The sequence below is a fragment of the Macaca mulatta genome, chromosome 17 (assembly GCF_049350105.2).
Source record: "Macaca mulatta isolate MMU2019108-1 chromosome 17, T2T-MMU8v2.0, whole genome shotgun sequence".
NCBI lineage: Eukaryota > Metazoa > Chordata > Mammalia > Primates > Cercopithecidae > Macaca > Macaca mulatta.
In genome coordinates, this window is record NC_133422.1 from 28387889 (window position 1) to 28411340 (window position 23452).

Here is a 23452-nt window from a genome sequence, read left to right on the forward strand (position 1 = left end):
GTCATCTGCAAACAGAGACAATTTGACTTCCTCTCTTCCTATATGAATACACTTTATTTCTTTCTCTTGCCTAATTGACCTGACCAGAACTTCCAATACTATGTTGAATAGGAGAAGAGGGCATTCTTGTCTTGTGCTGGTTTTCAAAGAGAATGCTTCAAGCTTTTCCCCATTCAGTATATTAGCTGTGGGTTTGTCATAAATAGCTCTTATTATTTTGAGCTACATTCCATCAATACCTAGTTTATTGAGAGTTTCTGGCATGAAGGGGTATTGAATTTTATCAAAGACCTTTTCTGCGTCTATTGAGATAATCATGTGGTTTTTGTCATTGGTTCTGTTTATGTGATGGATTATGTTTATTGATTTGTGTATGCTGAACCAGCCTTGCATTCCTAGGGATGAAGCCAACTGGATCATGGTGGATAAGCTTTTTGATGTGCTGCTGGATTCGATTTGCCAGTATTTTATTGAGGATTTTTGCATTGATGTTCATCAGGCATATCAGCCTGAAATTTTCATTTTTTGTTGTGACTGCCAGGTTTTGGTATCAGGATGATGCTGGCCTCATAAAATGAGTTAGAGAGGAGTCCGTCTTTTTATATTGTTTGGAATAGTTTCAGAAGGAATGGTACCGGCACCTCTTTGTACCTCTGGTAGAATTAGCTGTGAATCCATCTGGTCCTGGGCTTTTTTTGGTTGGTAGGCTATGCTGGAAACCATCATTCTCAACAAACTAACACAGGAACAGAAAACCAAACACTGCATGTTCTCACTCATAAGTGGGAATTGAACAATGAGAACGCATGGACACAGGGAGGGGAACATCACACAGCGGGGCCTGTTGGGGGGTAGGGGGGTAGGGGAGGGATAGCATTAGGAGAAATATCTAATGTAAATGATGGGTTGATGGGTGCAACACACCACCATGACACATGTATACCTATGTAACAAACCTGCATGTTCTGCACATGTATCCCAGAACTTAAAGTATAATTTTTTTTAAAATCAGAAAAAAAAACCATTTTAGTGTGGCATTAATCCTAATACAATAAATATTGCCACAGTAATTAGCTCATTTCCCATTCCTTTGAAGCCTTGGCTTGTTACTGTTTGGAAGAGGTTAGGCATGATGAAGAACTCAGTCTTTTTTTTCTTTTGCGACAAGGTCTTGCTCTGTAGCCCGGGCTGGAGTGCAGTGGCACAATCTCGGTTCACTTCGACCTTGAACTCCTGGGTTCAAGCAATCCTTTCACCTCAGCCTTTCAAGTAGATGGGACTACAGGCACATGCCACCATGTGCCTGTATTTTAATTTTAAAATAAAAAATTTTTATTTTTTGTAGAGACAGAGTTTCGCTATGTTGCCTAGGCTGGTCTCGCACTCCTAGGCTCAAGTGGTCCTCCCACCTCATCCTCCTAAAGTGCTGGGATTACAGACTTGAGCCACTGTGCCCAGCCTGAAAACTCTGTATTTTCTTTTGATGTGAAAGAGGTTTTGTTTTGTTTGTGTGTGTATATATATGTCTGTCTGTGCTTTGGAACCACATAGGCTACACTTTAACTATATCTGTTTTAGGGAAATTATGGGGAGGGGAAGATCACAGCCTTCTTGACTAAGCAGCTCTAAAAGATGAAGAAATATGTGTCTGCCTTTCTCTAAATGTATTTATACACTGCTTCCCAAAGTATCACAGAAGATTTTTAAAGTTTCCTGTGAAACTGTGGTGCAGCCTGAATCTAGTTACGTATCACTCACATCCTTTTACCTAGAGCCTAGCTGACCAGAAGTTAGGGTGTATTCTACTGTTAAATCTATATACAGTTCATAGATTTTCAGAGCTACTTTGAAGGAATATAGGTAAAAAATAGCACTGGTCCACCCCTAAGTATATACCCAAAAGAATTGAAAACACGTGTTCATACAAAAAACTAGTACACAAATGTTCATAGCAGCATTATTCGTAATAGTCAAAAAGTGGAAACAACCCAAATATCCATCAACAGATAGATGAATAAACAAAATGTGGTGTATCCATACAATGGAATATTTTTCAGCCATAAAAAGAGTACCGGTATATGCCACAACATGAATCAACCTTGAAAACATTATGCTAAATAAAAGAGCCCAGTTACAAAAGACTACATATTATATGATTCCATTTACATGGATATAGACAATTCCATAGAAACAGGAAGTATGTTAGTAGATAGGAGGAGGAGGGAAGTGACTGCTACCCAAAAAAGGACAGGCTTTTTCTGAAATTAGAAATTAGGTGAGGGTTGCACAACTTTGTGAATACACTATAAGCCATTAGATTTTATACTTTGAAATGGTGAATTTTACAGCATATGAATTATATCTCAATTTTTTTAAATTCAAGAAATGATAACGTTTGGAAAGTTTGTAAAGCATTGTCACTGGTGCTGGACATAGCAATCCCAAATCTAAGTGACATCCTCACCTGCCAGCACAGCTAACCCTTCAATTATTTACTTAAACAACTATATGTTAAGGGCAAGTTAAATATGTTAACTACTTAACAGTTCTGTTCAGCTCTTGCACGATGTCTCTGGGAAATCTCTGTTCTTGGGATAGCTTACTGATGGTGAAGTTACCATTGGCTCCAACGCTAACCTCTCTTCCCTCAACACAAAGATCGTCTTCTCTTGGCTACTATATTTACTGAGACTAAGTGGTCTGCTTCATCTTCCACCAAATGTTCAATAAGCATTTCCGGGTCTACCCTCTGAAGACAGAAGCATCAAGGTGAGGATTCCACTCAACAGAGCTTTAGTCATATTGCACATAGTAGAAGATGAAGAGAAACCTGGGTCTTTTTACATATTCATTATTGCCCATATTTCTATTGTTAGACATCGAATGAAGACTTTGTTTTCCTTTTCCAGGGATATGGTTTTAAGCCTAAATATGATGGAGAAGATCTTGCTTACACAGTGAAAAATCTCAGACGTAGTACTAAGTATAAATTTAAGGTAAGCTTTGAAAACCCTTAAAAGATTTGTTCCTTGTTCCTATTCTTACTGGCACGTTGGGGTTCTTTGTTTTCTGTTTGTTGTTTGTTTGTTTTTTGAGACAGGCTCTTACTCTGTCACCCAGGCTGCTGCAGTGGCACAATCATGGCTCGCTGCAGCCACAACCTCCTGGGCTCAAGTCATCCTCCCACCTCAGCTTCCCAAGGAGCTGAGACCACAGGTGCATGCCACCACACTTGGCTCATTATTTTGTAGAGACGAGGTTTCACCATGTTGCCCAGGCTGGTCTCAAACTCCTGGGTTCAAGCGATTTTCCTGCCTCGGCCTCCCAGAGTTCTGAGATTACAGACACGAGCCACTGCACCCGGTCTCTATTCTTACCGTTTTAAATCCAAGTGTATACTTCACTCCTTTGGTTTTAGATCTTATATAATGTTGACCTTTTCTAGTGAGCTTTTTTGTTTTACTTTATTATATAGTGGTTTATTATATAGTGGCTTCTCAAACTTTATATATTTAAAACAAAAACCAATTTATATGACTCTTATTTGTGTAATGTGACCAAACATCTTTTAAAATATGAATGTTAGAACGTTACTAAGTGTATGCTTTGTTGGCAGGGATATCACAGAAAATAATGCTACATTTTTCTCAATGTATCATATCAAGTGGCGTATAATTTCAATTTGTCTTATTACTGGTAGTCACTTGATAAAGCCTGTATCTACCATATTCTTCTCATATTTATAGTAACCATAAAGTTATTGTTTTTTGTTTGTAATTAATAAGTGTTTTGTAAATACTGTGTACCCTGTGAGCATCTTCTTCCTTATCAAACTTTCATCCATCGTTTTAACACCCATTGGTGATTCTTGCCTAAATCAATTATAACCATGATTGATGGTGCCAAGTGGTGATTTTTAAAATTTTATCATTTTTTTCTACATTAATTAGTTGGCATTATACTGTAAGGAAAGAAAGACGTTCTCTTCTTCCTATTTATATCAGTAGGTACTCATGGAAGTCTGTTCAATGGGTTATATTTTGTTGCTTTGATTATTGTGAGGCTCAAATTGTCCCAGATTTGGGATCCCCTACAAGCTGGCTTCAGAATCCTTTTGACATGTCTCTCATTCTTTGAGCCCTTCCTTTCTGGCACAAGATATTGTAGTCCCATCTTAAAGTTTACCTTCTTAAACTCTGGAATTGGCCATTTCTCAAAGCACCAGGATCCTTTTAGTGGACAGTGATATTTAGGAATCAAGATCTAGATACTAAGTATACTTAATTGCCATAGAGGTTTTACTGCTCCTGGGCACCCTCCCAATGGACAGAGCTAGGAACTATATGTGTGTATATGTTTAGTTCATATACAAATATTTATACACGTGTATATACATAAATATACAGTTACAACACAGATACATGTCTGTGTTTCTAATCTCTGTATTTTTAAAAATCATGAGTTCACACCAGATAACCCTCAATTCTAATCCAGTGCCACAGGTTAATTTTAGTTTTCCCCTGTCTTTATTTCTAACTTCCTTCATCATCAGTGAGAAACTTTGATCCAGTTCAGTGTATTTACTTACTGGATCAAACCCCTCCCTGTCCCCCCCCTTCTCTTCCCTAAAGTCCTATTCAGGATCAAGGTGCTTGAGTTCCTACTGGGTACATGCTGCTGCCTCCACCCAAGACATCCCTGTCCCCAGCACAAAGGCTTGCCTTAACTCAGCCCATCTATTGGCCTTTGTACTAAATTATTCCAGGAGGAGGGTGGGGAGACTACATGTCATTCTTGCTCACTTGAGGCAAGCTTTGAAGATTGTTCTAGTGTGAAGACTCCTGAAATTCTTATTTTCCTAGTATAGTATTATTCTAGAATATAATTTTGCTCTTTGTCTTGGTCAGTATATACATTGCTATTTCTTGGCCAACCGTGCTTGAATTAGTTAATATACCAGTTAATATAAGCCAGACTGTATTTGCACAGAAGTTTTCCCAAGAATATAACAGGATGCTCATTAGTTGATAAATTCAACATTTAAATTTTCCTGCCAGTGCTTATTTAATCAAACCATTTCAAATAAATGATAAAAGCCACTGTAAATTGTTTTCACTATTAAAAAGCAAAGATAAATTTTATTACTTCTTAAGAACCTTAAGTCTTTAGCAATGGGAAATTTGATTATTTAATACATAATAATTGTTATGCTTTATTTTTTGCTATTAGCTTCATTTTAAAAACGTATAATAATGCTAGGTCAATTTAATTTCTAAATATGGTTTTCATATTTACAAGATTTATAAAATACCTGAGAAATAGGCACATCCATTCCAGTTTTGTGATGATATTGGGTTGTATTTTTGCTTCATTAATGAAGCATTCCAACAGGTCTCCTAAAGAGGAAGTTGTCTTTGTAATTTGTTAAGTTTATGAAAATCCTAAAATTCTACTACCTTGTAACACCATGGTATTATAGGGACTGAAATGCATACAAATACACATATGTGTCAGATTCCTTATCGTTCTACTATAAGCCAATCAAATTTCTATTTAGGCCAGGCATGGTGGCTCACGCCTGTAATCCCAACTACTTGGGAGTCTAAGGCACAAGAACTGCTTGAACCTGGGAGGCAAAGTTTGCAGTCAGCCAAGATTATGCCACTGCACTCCAGACTGGGTGATATATAGCAAGACTCTGTCTCAAAAAAAAAAAAAAAATTTTTTTTTTCTATGTAAAAGTTGCCAGGCATGGTAGCTCACATTTGTAATAATCCCAACACTTTCGGAGGCTGAGAAAGGAGGATCATTTGAGCCCAGGATTTCAAGGCTGTAGTGAGCTATGATCGTGTCACTGCACTCCAGCCTAGGCAGCAGAGCAAGACATCATCTCTTAATAATATTAACTAATTAATTAAACTGTGTTTCACTGTGGTAGTCAACTGTCAAATTTCAGGGGAGGGAGAAGTATACAGTCAGAATCTCCAAGGAGACAGTAGGCTGTTGCACAAAATTCTCCCAGATAATGAGGTTGGAGATGGGAAAACAATATTTCTGAAAGCCACCTCTTTACACAGCACTGGATAAAAGGAAGAGGGCTATATTCTGGCTTATTAAGATGTAGAGCAGTAGTTCTCAAAGTGGTCGGCAGGCCATTTTATCAGTATCGTCTGAGAACTTGTTAGAAATGTAAATTCTCTGGCCCCTCCCCTCTCCACCTCCATCTACTAAATCAGAAATTTGGGGGGCAGAGGCCTAGCAATCTGTTGTGGTATACTTCCAGGTAATTCTGATCCTTCCAAAATTTGGAAACAACTGATCTAGAGGAGGAAAAAAAAAACAGGAAGTAGAAAATGATGCTTGTATGAAGTTCTAGGAGCTCAGACACTTATTTTAAATCTGCCATGTGCAGGGATCCCAGCTTAAGGGTATTTTGAATCGTTAAATCCTATTGTTGTGTCTCTGTCTTCCTTTTTCTAGCTAGATATTGCGGAGTCTTTCAAACAGTTGTATCAAAATAAAATCTTAATATTTTAGAGAGATCTTAGAACACTGAAGAGAGATCTTAGAAAACTGAGAAAAACTATAAAAAATTAAAATATTTTAAAAATATTTAAAATACAATCCAGGAAGTAATGACTAAGTAGCATGTTATTATTCTGAAGAAACAATAAGAATATGATTAACGTAAAATGAACTACTAATATGACCAAGTTTACCAAATACTAGAGCTCAGTGTTCTACACTGAGGACAATTCTGGGATAATCAAAATACTAAAACAAGATTAGAACAGTGAAAAAATGTAAATGATAAAGAAGAATGAAAATAAAATTTTATTTATTTATTTATTTTGAAACGGGGCTCACACCATCACCCAGGCTGGAGTGCATTGGCACAATCATAGTTCACTGCAGCCTCAAACTCCTGAGCTCAAGGGATCCTCCCACCTTAGCCTCCTGAGTAAGCTGAGACCACAGGCATGAGCCACCACACCTGGCTAGGGAGAGAGAGAGAGTGTGCATGCGTGTGTGTGTGTGTGTGTGTGTGTGTAGATAGTCTTGTATGTTGCCCGGAATGGTGTTGAACTCCTGGACTCAATCAATCCTCCCACCTCTGCCTCCCAAAGCACTAGGATTACAGGCATGAGCCACCACGCCCAGCCAAAAATAAAATTTTAAAGCACAACAAAGCAATCAAAATTCTTTAAAGTTATTTAAAATTAAGAGTTATAAGCAATTCTAATTTCATTGAATGGTTCACTGAAGGCTGGGCTAGGACCTGGTGTCTAAAATTTTTTTTTTAAACGATCAAAGGCTTCATAGCCAAGTGGCCAGTCCTGTAACCCTAGGCCACTAGAAAACTGATGCCTTGTTTCCTGAATTTCCTGTGAAAGTTTTTCAAGTAGCAAGCCTTCTGGGATTTTTTTTTTTCTTTTTTTATTTCCAATCCCCACTTTGGATGTAGCAAGGCTTCTAAAGGTCAAGGTCTGGGCATCTTGAGCTAAGAACCTTTAGATACTTTCACTTTCAGCTTATTCCTTGTTGTTTGAGGTCTTTTTATAGGTAAAGAGAAACCAAAACAGCTTGTATCTGACTCCATTAACTACTTTTATGTTCCATCCTTGAAATTCACTTACGTCAGCATCTGTTACAGTACATAGTATGTAGTCATGTTTTCTTCCTCTCATCTTGTCTGGTGTCATTTTATGATCTATCTTTTCTGCCCTAAGTGTGCCCTAGCTAAGTCCTTAGGTCTTCTTGGTGTATCCCTCTCTTGCTTGGATATACCATCTTTTTGCCTTATATCATCTGCCGTTTCTGTCTTGAAAAATACTAAGTCTCCAAACATGTTCTGTATATAACTGCTTTCAGGCTCTTTTCTCACCTTCCAATCCAGGTTCTCCTCTATACCTAGATTAATCTTTCTGAAAAACAGCTTTCCCTCTAAGAAACAATTTCCTTAGTTTGATATAAGGTTCTTTATATTTCCATTCAGTTTTTAAAATTTACTACCTTCCAGTCCATACTTGAACCAGCTGCCTCACCAGATTAACTACTGATGTCTCCCTGAGCAGAGCTCACTGTTTACTATTCACTTGTGCTCTTACGTGCAGGGCTTTCTGTTTTTTTCTCTTACCCAAGCTTCCCCTTTGATTGCTATTGCCCAGGAAGACTCCATAACAGTTCCATTTCCCTTTTCAAAGCCTTCCTGAACCATTTTAGGCCTTAGTAATCTTTCTTCTCCTGCCCAATTCTTTTGATACACATATTGCTTATCTTCTGCATGAAGATTCTAAACTCCTCGAAGATAAGATCTGATCACACAGGGTTCCTAGCACAGTGCTCCTTATGTGATAGGCACTAAATGAACATTTTGATTATGTGTAAAATTTGGGTGGAGGGAGATTATCTTGTTGACTTCATACCTTTAATTACCCTTATGACTAGAAGGTGCTTTACAGTAAAAGGAGACAATGTTGAAATATAGAGCCTTAAAAACGTAATTAAATGAATCTTCATAGTTTTTAGGAAGACTGTTCTTCTGGTTAAAAGGTTTAAGTAGATTCTGTGCACAATATTGAGAAGTGTTTCAAACCCATTTGTAGTCTCATTTGTAAAGAAGTAGAGTGAGAAAACATCCTGAAAATCCATGTGACTGTGAGAGGACTGAGGAAGCCTGAGCAAAATTGAACAATTGGACTAAACTTTACTGAGTTCTGAGGGGCTCTATGAATGATTTGGGGTCGTAGATTTATTCATATCCTTGTGTATGGTGTTATATAGCATCATAGTCCCCATCTATGAGGCATTCATTCAACCAGTAGTTGAGCATCTACTCTCTGCTAAGCACTGTTCTAAACACTAATAATACAACAGATATTCTGATGAGGGGAATGGACAATAAATAAGCAAACAAATAGATTGTGTTAAGTGCAATGCAGGTTAATTAAAATAGAATGGGGTAAGAGAGAATGACTGGGTAGTTAAGGAAGTCTTCTTGGAAATGGCATTTAAACAGATCTGAGTAACAAGGAAGTAGCATGTCAAAATCAGAAAAACATTCTGCTAGCACAAAGACCCTGCAGTGGAGTTTCAAGAGGTAGTTAAGGATGAAATCACACAGGGCCTTGTAGGCATGGTGTGGAATTTAGATTTTATTTTGAGTAAGATGGAAAACCATTAAAGGGTTCTGAGCTGAGCAGTGATAAAGTCCCTCTGGCTGCGGTGTAGAAAGTAGGTGGGGGTCAAGGGCAGGAATGTACACTGGGAAACTAGGTAGTGGTATAATTACAGTCACTCAGGAAAGATAGGAGAAAGGAGGCTTTCATTAACGTGGTTGTAATTGTAAAGAATAGTGAAGTGGAGGTAAAGTTAATGGGATATAGTGAGAGATTTGATGCGGTTTAGAGAAGAATCAAGGATGTCTCCTTTTTGTAAGGTCAGCCAAGAGAAAGAATAGACCCAAAGTCAGGTGAGTAAGTGTATTGAACCTCCGGCTGCTCCACTGCCGACAGAGGAGGAAGCCTGAGCTTACAAAATGAGGCATTTATATTGGGGAGAGAGACCCTGGGGTCGTTTGTTGGTTAACTTTGCCATATATCACCTTGTGACGTTTGTAGTAGCGGCTAAATGAAGGAACTTACAGGTGGGTGTAGATAAAGTTTGTGCTTCCCACGACCTCCCCTTGTGTAGTCCCAATGGCCTGTAATTGGGATTGGCTTATCACAGCAAGGCCTGATAGGTGAAGTCTGCTGGCTTCACTGTGGTGTTGTCGATTCCTTCCTGGGCAGGGGTCGCCGCGAAGGATCACCGACACGAGATTCACAGCAGAGAGTTATTTATTACTAGCGCGCTAGGGTCCCAAGCTCTAAGTTGGCCCTGGGACCCTGACTGCTTGTTACAGGCTGTTTATATAGGCAAACACAAGTTCAAACACAGCTTAGGGCGCGAAATTCAAACAAAGCTTTAGGCGCGTGGTAATTGGGTCTGTCTATGGCCTGAGCAAGGTGTCTTGTTCTAATTGGTTAGAGCAGGACCTTATGAGGTTTTTTCCTGGAGTTGTTGATTCCGGGAACTTCAAGGCAGGGTGGGACCCCCGGAATTGGCAGGGTGGGACCCCATGAGGTTGTTTCCCGGAATTGGCAGGGTGGGACCCTATCAGGGTGGGACCCTATTGAGGCAGGGTGGGACCCTATCCAGAGCCACCTGGTGTTAATTTTTTTAAGTTCTTTTTTATGAGGCCTAGTTTCTAAGTTTTATGCGGCCTAGTTTCATTCCCTCCTCTTTTTGTGTCAGAGGCTCAATCTTGAGCCTCTTCTTCAGTCCTGAGGGTCTGGTATTGTTGGGTCAGAACCATAGCATGTACTATGTTTATTCTATTTTTAATAAGGGTGAGTAAGCGGTTGAGTATGCATGGCCTGAAAGTCAGGATGAGCGTGAGCAGGATGAGGGGTCCTAAGATGGTGGAGATTAGGGTGCTAAGCCAAGGGGATTGGTTGTACTAATTTTTAAACTAACTTTGTTGAGATTTTTTCTCTTTTTTTTTTTTTTTTTTTTTGGTCTAATTTTTTTCTTAGTTTTGCCATAGAATCTTTAACTATTCTTGAATGATCTGCATAAAAACAACATTGCTTTTTTAGGGCTGCACAGAGCCCGCCCTCTTTCAGAAAGACAATTTCTAGTCCTCGTAGGTTTTGTAATACAACTTCAGACAGAAGTTAAGGACTCTTCAAGTTTTGTGATAGATTGTTCTATGGCTCTAAGGTCTTTATCTATGGCTACTTTAAGTTGTTGCAGATGATGGTTACCATGCACTAGGGCTGCTGTCCTGGTCTCAACTCTAGCCGCTACCCTAATTCCTAACATGTCGGCGAGGGTGAGGGAGATTAAGGGCGGGGAAGTGCTTTGAGGAGCTTTTAGTTGGGGCTTCTCCGATATGGAAACCGGGGGCTTCCTAGCTTCTAATAAAACCTGGTTTGGCCTTACTGCAACAGGGGCAGTGTCTGGATTGACTAATAGTCTGATTTGGAGGGGAATTTTAGGCGGGTTGTGCTGGTATAAATAGAGACCTTATATTAACCTTGTTGTTATTTATCTGTTATCAGATTTTGCCGCATCTTCAAACTTGATGCGAACCAGGTTGCAATTTTCCGAATATCGGGTTGTGGTACAGGGCTGGACACAGGACATGGTTATATACTAAGGTTTTGTGGCCTGTTTCTACTTTTTATTATTAGTAGTCACACAGGACCAGCTTTTGCAATATAAGTGAGTCAGATCTCTACAAGTTTTTTTAATTTGTCCTGTCCTGAATCCGGGACAGGCATAAAACCCGTTCCGGCTGATGGACACCTTTCTAGCCTGTCCTTTCCATTCTTGTCTATCCTGAGGAGTTCTTAATAGGACTCCTGTGGGACCAGTAAACCGGGGGCCTGTGTCTTTTATCTTTTCTGCTATATATATATATATATATATATATATATTTTTTTTTTTTAGGTTGAAATAGAGGTCTGGAAACCAAGTCTTTATAGGAGCATTCTCGGAGGTCTTATTTAAGACCTCTTGATTATTAAAATTAATTATCTGTCAGGTCAGGCTAAACGGCCGGTGGGGGTTAGCGTCAAAAACTACACTAGAGACGGCGCAGGGAAGAAGGGCAAACAATAAGCAAGGAGTTAGATACGAGAGAGTCTTATCTTGAGCGGGTCCGCGGAGCGTCGGAGTTTCCATGTCTCAAGTGGTGTTGGTCCGGACGTCTCTGGAGCAGCCTTGGCGTGGGATGCGTGGATCTAAGTGGAGATTCCGTCAACCTTTATGGCTGTGGGCGTGGTCAGGAGAACAATGTAGGGTCCTTTCTACCGAGGCTTTAGTCTTTGAGTACGGTGCCGTCTAACGTAGACAGAGTCTCCCACCTGGAAGGGGTGACTGGTCTGTGGATGTCCTGGTTGGTACAGTTCTGCCAAGGGGGCCCAGATTTGGGCCTGTACTGCTTGGAGTCCTTTTAGCCGAGCCTGTAGGTCAGTTTTAGGATCGGAGGGGGAGAAGGAGTTAAGTAAGGTTGACAAAGGGGGAGGTCCTCCATAGAGGATTTCATATGGAGTGAGCCCAAAACGGTTAGGTGTATTTTGGGCCCTTAACAGAGCTAAGGATAGGAGGCGTCTCCAGTCTTTTAAACCAGTCTCTAAGGTCAATTTAGTAAGGGTCTCTTTTATTGTTCTATTTATTCTTTTTACCTGTCCTGAGCTCTGGGGTCTATAGGCACAATGTAATTTCCAATTAATTCCCAATATCCTGGCGAGCCCCTGACTTACCTGAGAAACGAAGGCCGGCCCGTTATCTGACCTAATTACCTTGGGAAGTCCGAATCTAGGAAAGATTTCTTCTAAAATTTTCTTGGCTACTTTGTGTGCCGTTTCTTGCCGGGTGGGGTAGGCTTTTACCCATCCTGAAAAGGTATCTACAAACACCAGTAAGTACTTATATCCAGCATAGTGAGGTTTTACTTCAGTGAAGTCTGTTTCCTAATAGACTCCTGGGCGGTTACCACGAGTTCGTTTCCTTTCGGCACTCGGGTAGCCCCAGCGTTTACCTGCTGACAGACCTTACAGGCAGATGTCACTTGTTCTACGAGGGTACTTGCCTTTGGGATTAGAAAGTCAGTTTTTTCAGTCAGTAATTTTAGCTTTTGATTACTCAAGTGTGTCCAGGCATGTATCTGCTGGATCATTGCCAGGGCCTCCTTTTGGGGAAGGACTATTTTTCCTCCTTTTTCCTAGTTTTTAGTGTCTTTGTTCTTTATAGCCCCTATGGCTTTTGCTTTTTCCTGGTCTTCTGGGGTATAAGTATGTTCAATAGTTATGTGGCTGGTTTCGTCCTACTGCGACTGGATCCTGTCCTTTCTGATGCCCGGGGCAGTGAATTATAGCCACTTCTTGAGGAAGAAAAAGGGCTTTTAATAAGGCAATTATTTTAACTTTGTTCTTGATTTCCTTTCCTTCTGAGGTTAGGAGACCTCTTCTTTCATAGATATTTCCATGAGTATGAGCCGTTGCAAAGGCATACCGGCTATCAGTATAAATGTTAGCTTTCTTTCCCTTGGACAGCTCTAGGGCCTTGGTTAGTGCTATTAACTAAGCCTTCTGTGCAGACGTGCCAGGAGGTAGTGATTGTGCCCAAATGGTGTTGTGGCCATCTACTACCGCTGCTCCCGCCCTCCGGGTACCTGAGTCAAGGTAACTGCTGCCGTCTGTGTACCAGGTGTGATCCGCGTCTGGGAGTTCTTGGTCTTTAAGGTCTTCCCGTGTTCCATGGGTCTCAGCCAGTACTTGCCGACAATCGTGTGGGCTTGGTTGGTCTTCTGGTACCGGCAGCAGCGTAGCAGGGTTTAGGGTGACCGGAGGGCCAAACTGGACGCGGTCCGTGCCCAGTAGGAGGGCCTGGTAGTGGGTTAGGCGTGCGTTGGTTATCCACCGGTCCAGGGGCTGCCGCACTATGGCCTCTAGAGCATGTGGGGTAATAACAGTTAGTGGCTGCCCAAGCGTTAACTTAGCAGAGTCCTTGACCAGCATAGCGGTGGCTGCCATGATGCGAAGACACGGGGGCCAGCCGGCCGCCTCCGCTTCTCTCCCTCTCTCCCTGGTCCTTTCTCTCTCACAACTGCCGCCAGGATTTTTGTTAAATGCTTATCCTTCACTCGGTTCTTACGATCCTCTCGCTCTATCTGTTCCTTCGCTAACCTGGCTTCCCTTTCCTCAGGGGTTTCTCTCTTATTATACACTTTTTCTGCCTCCTTAACCAATTCCTGTAATCTATAGGTTTGGATTCCATCTAGTCTTTGGAGTTTTCCTTTGATATTTAATGCAGCTTGGTCTATGAATGCCATAGCTACGGTAGCCTTATGTTCTAGGGCCTCTGGGTCTAATGGGGTATATATTTGGAACCCTTCCAGAAGCCTTTCCATGAAGGCTGCCGGGCTTTCATCCCTTTCCTGAGTTATGGTCCTTACCTTGGCCAAATTTGTGGGGCGCTTTCCTGCCCCTTTGAGACCTGCCAACAGAGCCTGGCGATAGATTTGGAGACTCTCCCTACCTGGTGCCGTTTCATAGTCCCAGTCTGGGCGGGTGAGGGGAAATCCCTCGTCTATTTTATTGGGAAGTTGGGTTGGGAGGCCTCCTGGTCCTGGCACATTTTTCCGGGCCTCCAGGAGGACTTGCTGCCTTTCTTCAGTGTTTAGGAGGACCTGCAAGAGTTGCTGGCAATCATCCCAAGTGGGCTGGTGAGTGAGGAGAATGGATTTTATTAACGAGGTTAGGGCCTGGGGGTCTTGGGAAAAGGAAGGGTTATGGGTTTTCCAGTTGTAGAGGTAAGGGCCAGTACTGGACCGTGCGATTGACAGTACGGAGGGGAAAAAGGGAGGATTGCTAAGTGGAAGGGCCTTCTGGGTCCTCAGTCCGCCGCAAGCAGAGACGAGGAGGTGTCGGCGGCGGCGTCCGAGGGGTGAGTTTGGGCGGGGCTGGAGAAGGAGACGGGGTGGAGGGAGGGGCCGAGGGAGAAGTTGGAGAAAGGGTAGGGGCCGAGGCGGTAGAGGAAAGAGCTGGGGACAAGACAGGGGGCAAGGGTGAAGCGTAAGGTGGAGGTCCCAGAAGGGGGTTTTGAGGTGGAGGAGGCAGGGGATCAAGAAGGAGGAGGTCCCTCTGGGGTTCATCTGGGAGGACTGGCTTATGCGGGTCCGGATTCCGATTCTTTGGGGCTTCTAAGGCAAGGAGGGTAGATTGGGATGGGGAAGGGGAATGGAGGAAGGGTTTCACCCAAGAGGGAGGGTTTCGGACCAGATCCTCCCAAGTAATTATGTAGGCCACCTGGTCTGGGTGTCCATGTGGCCCAGGATCCATCACTGTTGCTTTAACCTGTAAGATAATTGGGAGGTCAAATGTTCCGTCCCGGGGCCACCCAACATGGAGGGTAGGCCACTCGGACGAGCAGAATTTTCGCCATCATCCTTTACGGACTTCTATGGAGAGGTTGTGGGCTCGAGCCCGAACGTCAGGGAAGTGAGTCAGGGTCAGAGACAAAGGAGTCGTCAACGTCTGTCTTATTTCGTCCACGTATAACAAGGACAAAACGAAAGTAACAAAAACAAAGACCAGACAAGTAAGGAGAAGCCGCGTGGCCAGAGAGTGGCGCCACAAGATTACAAAATATTCAGACGGCAGGGGCGGCCTGCCTACAGATTTGAAGAGGCTGACTGAGTCGTCAGCCTTCTCCCAGACTACCGCCAGGGCGTCCCCCGGGGCGTAAGTGGGAAGGTGCCGGACACGTCTGTCCCCCTTCCCCACTTAATTCAGAAGGAGTACTCCCCAGAGTTCAGAGTTAGCCGGCAAGACAGAACAAAACGAAAGTACCTGGTAGGTCCGTTCAGTCAGCAGTCCGTGGCCCGGGCCAGATGGGTCTCCGCCGGATGGGTCGGGGGTCCTCGGACGACCCCACTTCCCGGCCAACGCACCAAATGTTGTCGATTCCTTCCTGGGCAGGGGTCGCCGCGAAGGATCACCGACACGAGATTCACAGCAGAGTTATTTATTACTAGCGCGCTAGGGTCCCAAGCTCTAAGTTGGCCCTGGGACCCTGACTGCTTGTTACAGGCTGTTTATATAGGCAAACACAAGTTCAAACACAGCTTAGGGCGCGAAATTCAAACAAAGCTTTAGGCGCGTGGTAATTGGGTCTGTCTATGGCCTGAGCAAGGTGTCTTGTTCTAATTGGTTAGAGCAGGACCTTATGAGGTTTTTTCCTGGAGTTGTTGATTCCGGGAACTTCGAGGCAGGGTGGGACCCCCGGAATTGGCAGGGTGGGACCCCATGAGGTTGTTTCCCGGAATTGGCAGGGTGGGACCCTATCAGGGTGGGACCCTATTGAGGCAGGGTGGGACCCTATCCAGAGCCACCTGGTGTTAATTTTTTTAAGTTCTTTTTTATGAGGCCTAGTTTCTAAGTTTTATGCGGCCTAGTTTCAGTGGCACCTAGATAAGGGCTTAGAAATGTAAAGGGGCTCAGAGGGAAAGGTGGGCCTCACAGAGAAGAGTTGCAGAGCATAAGGGGGAGGGGTGGGCAGCATGGAGAGGTTTATGGGGAGTGTCAGCAGTACAAAGTAGCACAAAGCTTTTTTGGGGCGGTTTGTCTCTAACACTTTTGACTTGAGCAACTAGGTAGACAGGTAGAGCTTTTTACTGTGGGGAGAGAAAAAGAGGGGCAGGTTTAGAGAAGAAAAAATCATGGTTTGGTATTGGACTTGAGGATCTTTAAGTTCAGGAGAGGAGAAAATGTAACAATACAGGTATAGTTAAATGTCTATAATAGAATAATACCTAGATTGGAATTATATTTCTCTATTGCTTTATAAAAAATTATCCCAAAATTTAGCAGCTTGAGAAAACAAACTTATAGTTTCTGTGGGTCAGGAATTGAGAACCAGCTTAACTGGTAATTCTAATGCAGGGTCTCTATGAGGTTGTAATCAGGATGTCAACTGGGATTGCAGTCATCTCAAGGCTCTCCTGGGACTGGAGTCTGCTTTCAAGTTCACTCACATGGTTGTCTCCAGGAATCTCAGTTCCTTACCACATGAATTTTTCCATAGGGAAGTTACACACACTGTCATTTCTGCTGTATTCTGTTTGTTAGAGTGAGTGATTAAGTATAACATGCACACAAGGGAAGGGGGATTAAACTTCACGTTTTGAAGAAAGGAGATTCAAAGAATGTATGGACCTCTTTCTAAACCCACGAAGAATATTAAAAGAAGAAACAAAGCAAGCCTAAAGCCCATCAAGAATCACCAGATTATAGCTTGTTCCTTTGATTCTTATTTAGTATCAAAATGTTAGGTTTTACACTTGTATTCCCAGGACGGACTCTAAAAAGGGAAGTACAGTTTCATACTCTTCATACATGCCAAGTATCTATTGGAGTCAAGCAGTTCTCAAAGAACAAACCATTCCAAGCTAAAAAAATGTATTTTATCATTTGGTTGAAGCTGTTTGTCTCCTATCACTTTGTTCATTAAGCCAGTATCATTAGGTATCAAATGCATTATTTTATGTCTTTGTGTTCTCATCACAGGTTATTGCTTACAACTCAGAAGGTAAAAGTAATCCAAGTGAAGTAGTAGAATTTACTACTTGCCCTGATAAACCAGGCATACCTGTAAAGCCTTCAGTGAAAGGAAAGATACATTCACACAGTTTTAAAATAACTTGGGGTAAGATATTGTGCATGTTTATACATTATCACTTTTGTGTTTGATTAAAATAATTTGAATATGAAGATAATTTTAAAGATATTTGAGTAAATTTGTTATCTCAAGACAGTCCAAAAAGAAATGTGAGAGTCATTCATTGGGTATATTTTTTGTGGAAAACCTTATACTCATACATGGTAGGTTAAGATATTATAAAGAGCAACTTGCGATCCACTGTAAGATAATGAGCAGGGGTAGCACTGTGTGAAATGAAAGATTACTGAACTTGCAGCTAAAGTCACCTGGGTCATCTGGCTCTCATGAGAAATGAAAACCATTCATTGAAAACAAACATTTATCGACCACCTACCTACATCCCTAATGGAAAAACAAAGATCCCATAAACTTGACCCTTGCCTGAAAAATTCAGACCAGTAAAAATGCTTCAGTGATATTTATAATATTCAAAAATTTCAAACAACCTTAACATCTAAAGTAAATGGAGGCTGGGCATGGTGGCTCACACCTGTAATCCCAACACTTTTGGAGGCCAAGGCAGGCAGATCACCTGAGGTCAGGAGTTTGAGACCAGCCTGGCCAACATGGTGAAACCCCGTCTCTACTAAAAATATAAAAATTAGCTGGGCATGGCAGCACATGCCTGTAGTCCCAGCTACTCAGGAGGCTGAGGAAGGAAAATCACTTGAACCCAGGAAGCAGAGGTTGCAGTGAGTCAAGATCGTACCATTGCATTGCAGCCTGGGTGACAGAGCGAGACTCCATCTAAAAAAAAAAAATAAAAATAAATCAAGTGGAGTATCATGCAGCCATTAAAAATTGTTATAGAGAGCCCTATTTTAAATATGGTAAATTAAGTGAAAGCAGATGACAACAGCATGGAGTAATTGGGTACTGGTATTAAGTCATTGCAGGTGATTTTTTTTTTTTTAAACCTAGTTTGGTATTCTGTTTATTAGGTTTTTTAATCATTTTTATGTTGTTTTGTACTTTGCTTAATACTACTTTGCTTCTTTGGATAGATCCACCAAAAGACAATGGCGGAGCAGCCATCAATAAATATGTGGTGGAGATGGCAGAAGGTTCTAACGGTATGAATGGATATTAAACACTGATAGATTTATTCCAGCCAGTCTCTTTCTATTCTTTATGGCTTTACATTTTATGTTATATCTTTTCTTTCTTCCTGCTTTTCATAAGGCACTGTAAAAAGATGTTTACTTCACTTTGGGCTGTCCTGGATTTTTTTTTCTTTGTTTCTAGCAGTTAGGATTTTGCCTGTTACGGTCCACTTTAAATTGTGATTTCCAGAAGTACAGTGAATCAAATGTAAGAGTGCTGTACACCTGTATCATTGCATTTACATGTTCTTTTTGTTCTCATTTGTTTACATTACTCAGCCTCTATACACCTAGACCAAGTCTTTAGATACTATGAATCTTCTGAAGGTTAATTTATTCAGTTAGATTTATATACAGATAGAGAAGGATTAACTTCTAAAATTTAACTCACATCATACTAGTTTTAGTAGTAAGTTTTATGACTAGTGAACTTTATTCTTGAATCGCACATTTAGCAGTGTTTATTTCTATGAAATGACCTATTTCCTGCCAAAAAAAAAAAGGATGTCTTTTAATTAGGACTAGACTTCCTCTGATACTGGTTTTTTGTACTCTTTGTGTGCTATAACGTTATTACTGGACCAGTAAACACATTTAAAATGCTTAATTAAAAGTAAATTATCAATCTAGGCCAAAGTCTGTACAGAATTACAGAGATATTTCACTTCAATGAAGCCATGCAGACTTGTCTAGGAAGTTGCACATATAAAGAAAATTAGATCATTTCCAGGAAACCGAAACAAGCCTAAATTGTTTCTGACAAATTACATAAATACTTACTTTGTGAAGCTAGGATACCTGATGTGTCCATGATACCAAAACGTTAAACATTACCTAGTATCTGATTGAACACAATTCCTCACCTTACAGGAAACAAATGGGAAATGATATACAGTGGCGCTACCAGGGAACATCTTTGTGATCGACTGAATCCAGGCTGTTTCTATCGTTTACGAGTTTACTGCATCAGTGATGGAGGACAGAGTGCGGTAATACTTATATGTAGATTCTTTTGTGGTGGTGTTAGGTTTGGCTAAATGGGGTAGGATCACCAGGTGCCACTTCAAATATTGAAACATACCCACAAATGGAGCAAAGTAACTTCTATAACCTGTTTGATTAATTTAATAGTGACCAAAATATTCTAATGTCGTACTTAGCTCACAGTAAGTATTCAGTGTATGTCTGTTGTCTGGTTGGTATTCAGCTTTGGAAAAACAAATACATGAAAACATTGGAGAAAATTTTATAAAGATAAATTTGAGAATGATGCTTAATAACCATACTAAGCAGAAATAGAAATAAAATAATTATAGACTGATTTACTGCTCCATAAATTATGTGTGTGAGGACACATCATAAAATAGTATCTACTATTTAAATCTACTTTCTAATATTTACTCATTCCAAAAAAGTTGGCCATTATTTTTTTATTAGAGACTCAGTAATCAAAATGAACTTAAAGTGTACCATTGATATAAAGACATAATGTTCTAGGGACATATGTTTATTAATAAGAGTGATTTTTTTTTTTTGAAATGGAGTCTCACTCTGTCGCCCAGGCTGGAGTGCAGTGGCACGATCGGGGCTCACTGCAGCCTCTGCCTCCTGGGTTCAAGAATTCTCCTGCTTCAGCCTCCCGAGTAGCTGGGACTACAGGTGCCCACCACCACGCCTGGCTAACTGTTGTATTTTTAGTAGAGACGTGGTTTTACCATGTTGGCCAGGCTAGCCTTGAACTCCTGATCTCGTGATCCACTGGCCTCGGCCTCCCACAGTGCTGGGATTACAGGCATAAGCCACCATACCTGGCCAAGTGATTTTTTTTTTTTAAATGAATTAAACCAAGAATGCTTTCTTGGATCATTCATAATGGCTGTTTTTGTTTTGTTTTGTTTTTTTTCAAAATGGAATTTAATGCAATGAAAGTATTCTTTTTTAAAAATGAAATATAGGCATTTTGTTGAAAATGAAACTAATGTGAAACTGAGTGTGAGTCCTGCCCAGCTGGCTTGTCCTCCAATTGCTTCATTTTATCCAGTAAGAAAATCTCCCTGGATTTAAGAAAAGCAGCCACACATACACATGCACAAAATCCTGTTCTACTATAGCATTTTACAGCATTTTTGTGTAGGATAGCTTTCTAATAAAAAGATGACCAAATATTTTGTGTTTAAAAAGAATGTTAAATACGAACCTTAATATGTTGCACGTAAGGAATATGGCACTGAGTTTGTGTCATTGTTTTGTTTTTTTTGTTGTTGTTGTTTTGTTTGTTTTTGAGACGGAGTCTGGCTCTGTCGCCCAGGCTGGAGTGCAGTGGCACGATCTCGGCTCACTGCAAGCTCTGCCTCTTGGGTTCACGCCATTCTCCTGCCTCAGCCTCCTGAATAGCTGGGACTACAGGAGCCCGCCACCACGCCCAGCTATTTTTTTGTATTTTTAGTAGAGACTGGGTTTCACCATTTTAGCCAGGATGGTCTCAATCTTCTGACCCTGTGATTCACCCACCTCAGCCTCCCAAAGTGTTGGGATTACAGGCGTGAGCCACCGCGCCCGGCCCAGTGTGGCATTGTTTTTAACAGAGTGTCTTTGAAAATAAAGGCTTTTAAAAATATAAATATAGCATAGAAACTAAAAGCAATATCAAATACCTAGAAAGATGTCAAATGCCTGGAAAAGCTTACCTGATTTCAGAATTATTTTTAGGTGGAAAGGATGAAGGAAAGATAATTTTTTAATGTATAAGTTAAGCCTGGTGCAGTGATGAATGTGTATAGTCTCAGCTACTCTGGATGTGGGAGGATTGCTTGAGCTCAAGAATTTGAGGCTGTAATCATACCTGTGACTAGCCACTGCACTCCAGCCTGGGCAACATACCAAGACCCCACCTCTAAAAATCAATCAATCAATCAGCTTATACAGTATATTAAAACATCCCTCCTTAGAAGAGATTTATGGGCAGTTGTTAGGGAGGGCGGGCCTGTTTCCGGGTGGCATGTGGGGCTTGAGGCCGAGAACGGCTCTTGCTGCCACCAACATGGAGACCTCGTACCGTGTCCCGTTCTTAGTGCTCGAATGTCCCAACCTGAAGCTGAAGAAGCCGCCCTGGTTGCACATGCCGTCGGCCATGACTGTGTATGCTCTGGTGGTGGTGTCTTACTTCCTCATTACCGGAGGAATAATTTATGATGTTATTGTTGAACCTCCAAGTGTTGGCTCTATGACTGATGAACATGGGCATCAGAGGCCAGTAGCTTTCTTGGCCTACAGAGTAAATGGACAATATATTATGGAAGGACTTGCATCCAGCTTCCTATTTACAATGGGAGGTTTATGTTTCATAATCCTGGACCGATCGAATGCACCAAATATCCCAAAACTTAATAGATTTCTTCTTCTGTTCATTGGATTCGTCTGTGTCCTACTGAGTTTTTTCATGGCTAGAGTATTCATGAGAATGAAACTGCCAGGCTATCTGATGGGTTAGAGTGCCTTTGAGAAGAAATCAATGGATACTGGATTTGCTCCTGTCAATGAAGTTTTAAAGGCTGTACCAATCCTCCAGTATGACATGTGGAAAAGAATGAAGAGCAGCAGTAAAAGAAATATCTAGTGAAAAAACAGGAAGCGTATTGAAGCTTGCATTAGAATTTCTTCTTGGTATTAAAGAGACAAGTTTATCACAGTATTTTTTTTTTCCTGCTGACCTATTGCTATACCAACAATGTTGAGTGGCATTTTCTTTTTAGTTTTTCATTTCTTAAAGAAAAGAGACTCCATATCTACAACTATAATATCAAATAAAGTGATTGTTTTTTACAACCCCCTTAACATTTTTTGGAGATGACATTTCTGATTTTCAGAAATTAACATAAAATCCAGAAGCAAGATTCCATAAGCTGAGAACTGTGGACAGCTGATCAGCTTTACCTGTGGTGCTTTGCCTTTAACTAGAGTGTGTGATGGTAGATTATTTCAGATATGTATGTAAGACTGTTTCCTGAACAATAAGATGAATGAAAGGAGCAGAAATAAATACTTTTTCTAATTAAAAAAAAAAAAAAAGAAGAGGAGATTTATGGATCCCTTTGGAGAAGATAAAAAATATTGCCCATTAAATTGCGTTGGAAGTTGTTTTTTTCTTTAGTTATGGAAGGAAAAGGAAAGGAAGGGTTCATTGAAGTTCGTTTTCAGTAACTTGCTTTGTATATAGTACTTGCACAGTACATGTCTTTGTCTATGAAAATTTTGAATTTTTATTTAATTGGGTTTTGATTTTTTTTCAGAACTTTATTCCTTTTTCATTGACAATCAAGTACAATTTCAAATTATCAGTGCAATATTTATGTTTATGTTATGTTTCCTTACCAAAAGCAATCTGATTATTTGGTTTTGGGGCATTTTTGTTTTCTTTTTGCTTTTGTTTTGGCAGGTCTCTGAATCTTTACTTGTGCAGACTCCAGCTGTGCCTCCTGGCCCATGCCTCCCTCCCAGATTGCAGGGTAGACCCAAAGCAAAAGAAATACAGTTACGATGGGGTAATTTCCATTTTGGTAATAAATTATTATTAAGTTAGAACAGAAAGTATTCATCTTGTTAAATTGCATCAATCTTTCCACCTTTAGGACCCCCTCTGGTTGATGGTGGATCACCCATTTCCTGTTACAGTGTGGAAATGTCTCCTATAGAAAAAGATGAACCTAGAGAAGTTTACCAAGGTTCTGAAGTAGAATGTACAGTGAGCAGCCTTCTTCCTGGAAAGACATACAGCTTCAGACTGCGTGCAGCTAACAAAATGGGGGTAAGAAGACTATACTGATAGAATTATCATCACAATGGTGATTATGTTTCATTTTAACATATATCATCATATCCATTATTTGGCCATTTAGCTTTAACATATGACTCCAAATTTTACAATTTTTTAATAAGCATACATTGATAAATACAAGAGAAGTCAGTATATTCCACAACTTAATTTTTATGAAATCTCAGTATTTTTAGATCTCACTTACAGTTTATGACACTTTGGACTTCAACTGGGCTAGAGTTTACCTTTTAGGCAGTGTTAATAG

The 23452-nt window shown here is 40.8% G+C and overlaps 1 protein-coding gene and 1 pseudogene across 5 annotated transcripts in view; both read left to right on the forward strand.

Moving 5' to 3' along the window:
• The window catches only part of FNDC3A (fibronectin type III domain containing 3A), a 226171-nt gene that overhangs the window by 184228 nt on the left and 18491 nt on the right, over positions 1-23452 (forward strand). For all 4 annotated transcript variants that reach the window (XM_015121055.3, XM_028837170.2, XM_077974364.1 and 1 more), the window contains 6 exons: positions 2910-2996; positions 17118-17256; positions 18276-18344; positions 19245-19363; positions 22810-22915; positions 23003-23178. In XM_015121055.3, the coding sequence (XP_014976541.1) occupies positions 2910-2996; positions 17118-17256; positions 18276-18344; positions 19245-19363; positions 22810-22915; positions 23003-23178 (696 nt within the window). The remainder of the gene's footprint in view (positions 1-2909; positions 2997-17117; positions 17257-18275; positions 18345-19244; positions 19364-22809; positions 22916-23002; positions 23179-23452) is intronic.
• LOC100429260 (oligosaccharyltransferase complex subunit OSTC pseudogene) lies at positions 21400-22442 on the forward strand (annotated as a pseudogene). Its single transcript, XR_001440780.3, has one exon. The product of XR_001440780.3 is annotated as an oligosaccharyltransferase complex subunit OSTC pseudogene (transcript).